At 42.5% G+C, this 2,196-nt stretch overlaps 1 protein-coding gene across 1 annotated transcript; it reads right to left on the bottom strand.

Moving 5' to 3' along the window:
• Positions 1-715: 715 nt before the first annotated feature.
• LOC121863431 (GTP cyclohydrolase 1-like) lies at positions 716-1,381 on the bottom strand (the record flags this gene model as incomplete). Its single annotated transcript, XM_042362093.1, has 2 exons — positions 716-903; positions 1,156-1,381. Coding segments are annotated over 2 exons (396 nt in total), but the record flags the coding sequence as incomplete, so codon positions are not given.
• Between the last annotated feature and the right edge of the window lie 815 nt (positions 1,382-2,196).

The raw sequence follows: 2,196 nt of genomic DNA, 5'->3' as shown, positions 1-2,196 counted from the left end.
TCTTTGTGCTATCACTGTGTACACTGTATCTCCCTGTGAATGATGTATTATAGGCATAGTTTCAGTCCATGAGAAACCACACAAACCATATAAAATTAAAAGTCTCTGTGGAACCTATAACACGACTTGGTTTCTGCTGGCAGTGGTGCCTTTCCAGCTTGCTTCCCAATTTGTATTCACTTTAAGTTATTTACAACCTCTTCCGCGGTCACTGATGACACTATGAACTGATTTATCACAGCCGTGACCACAACTCCGTTAAAAAATAAAATAAGAGCTTTGTCATATGGCAATGATTTTGTGGTTGTAGGCCTCTTGACATGGGCTGTATCTCCAACTAAGTGGAGATTGAGTTTTAAAAAATACAATCGCGTCTAGCGTTAAAATTCCTACATCGATTTACACTTCACATAACAAAGACGATCTTGATGATCTTATGTAATCACTGTCCAATTTCTACCGCTCAACAACGAATACGCTCTGTAACTGAGACGCAACACGATCTTACCCGCGCCTAACTCCCTTTATGATTATTACCATCTGCAGGGAACTCACTACTGCCGAGTTTATGAGAGCGGCAGAAGAAATTAGTCCTTTTTGTTGGATGATGAAATAAAATATGATATTTAATTCGTTTGAAATTTCAGACTTTGTTTATCAATCTATCAAACTTAACAGATGCTGTATAGTGTGTGTGTGTGTGTGTGTCTGCTGGTAAAAGACGTCAAATATATTACCTGGCTACCTTGGAGAGGCCCAGCACTTTTTTGTTTGGGAGGTAGCCGACAGACACTTTACCCCAGAAGGGGACCAGATGATGCTCGCAAATGGAGAACATCTCTATGTCCTTCACGATAACCAGATCGTCGTGGTCCTCGTCGAACACAGCGTCGTTCATCACATCTGACGGTGGGGGGAGGGAGGGAAGGTGGAGAGGGCACACACGTCAAGGCAGGTAGTCACAGTGTTAAATAGCATCACTATTATTTCTTAATTTTAGTATAATACGACACGAGACCAGTTATATCATTATACCTGTATATTGCAACTTGATTATTCCAAAGATGTCGAAGAAACAGAAAATTAAGATATTCTTAGACAAAACTGAGAAGTTTGAGAATGACCGAGCTTCATTGTTGCTCTAGGGACACTCACCTTCGATAGTCTGGTCGTAGCCCTTGGTGAAGTAGAGCATGGCCTTAGCAGCTCTAACGGGAGTCTTACGGAGCCCATCACGATTTGGATCCTCACCGAGATCCTTCAGAAGGGAGCGATAACTGGCGGCCAGCTCTGGGATGATGTCCTCCCTGGTAGGCGGCTTGTGATCCAACTCTAAGTCGAAGTGGAACGGGCACTTCTCATGACCTGAGGACACACTTCTCTTTAGAACAGACCTCAACACACATCACGACCATATTGCTTAAAATCCTTCGCTAGTATTACGTTTGCTGCAAGTTTCATGTTTACCGAAACTATTATAGACTGACGACAACATAATTTATATTTATTATAATAATAATGGAATGATAACAAGTTCTCTTTACTACAGGCAATTAAAGTCGCAACAGAAAAAGAAAGTACAGACTGACCTCCCGAACGGTTAAGAAGCTGATAAGTGGTAGATTTGATGAATTATATAAAGCTAGTCCTAATTGGGAGTAGACGTTTTCGCACCAAAATAGCCTTACTTACAATATCACTAACTTAATCACTCTCTGAATTACCCAAAACAAACACCCACGACGTATACACAAGACAAAGGACAGAACACGAGCACAACGTCGTCTCCACGCCTGCCTTCTGAAACCCACAACCAACTTATGCTCATTAATATCCAAATAAGTTTGAGGTACTTCATATCGATCTTTTCCCTTGTCTCCTTAATGCCTCTAAATGACTTTACATAAGTGGCAAGGAAGCGGAGGAGGACCACTTGAGGCGATATATGACCCCCCAACCCCCAGTTAATTTTCATTACCCTGAACTACAACAACATAGTCAGTGTTTAGCAGTTTAGTGAGCTTACCTGCCCACCCCGCGGGCACCAGGGACAGGGCTAGAAAGGGAGGGAGGGCGTAGTCGTGGTGATGGTGGAGGGAAGGTGGGAGGGAGGATTTGGTGATGGTGGTGGAGGAAGGTCGGGAGGGAGGAAGGTTTTTTTTTTAAATTTAACAAATTTATTGACAAAGCTTGGAG

Source organism: Homarus americanus, unplaced genomic scaffold, assembly GCF_018991925.1.
Source record: "Homarus americanus isolate GMGI-L3 unplaced genomic scaffold, GMGI_Hamer_2.0 scaffold10325, whole genome shotgun sequence".
In the NCBI taxonomy this organism is placed as follows: Eukaryota; Metazoa; Arthropoda; class Malacostraca; order Decapoda; family Nephropidae; genus Homarus; species Homarus americanus.
Note: the sequence above shows the minus strand (reverse complement) of the source record. Positions and strands in the feature narration are given on the sequence as shown.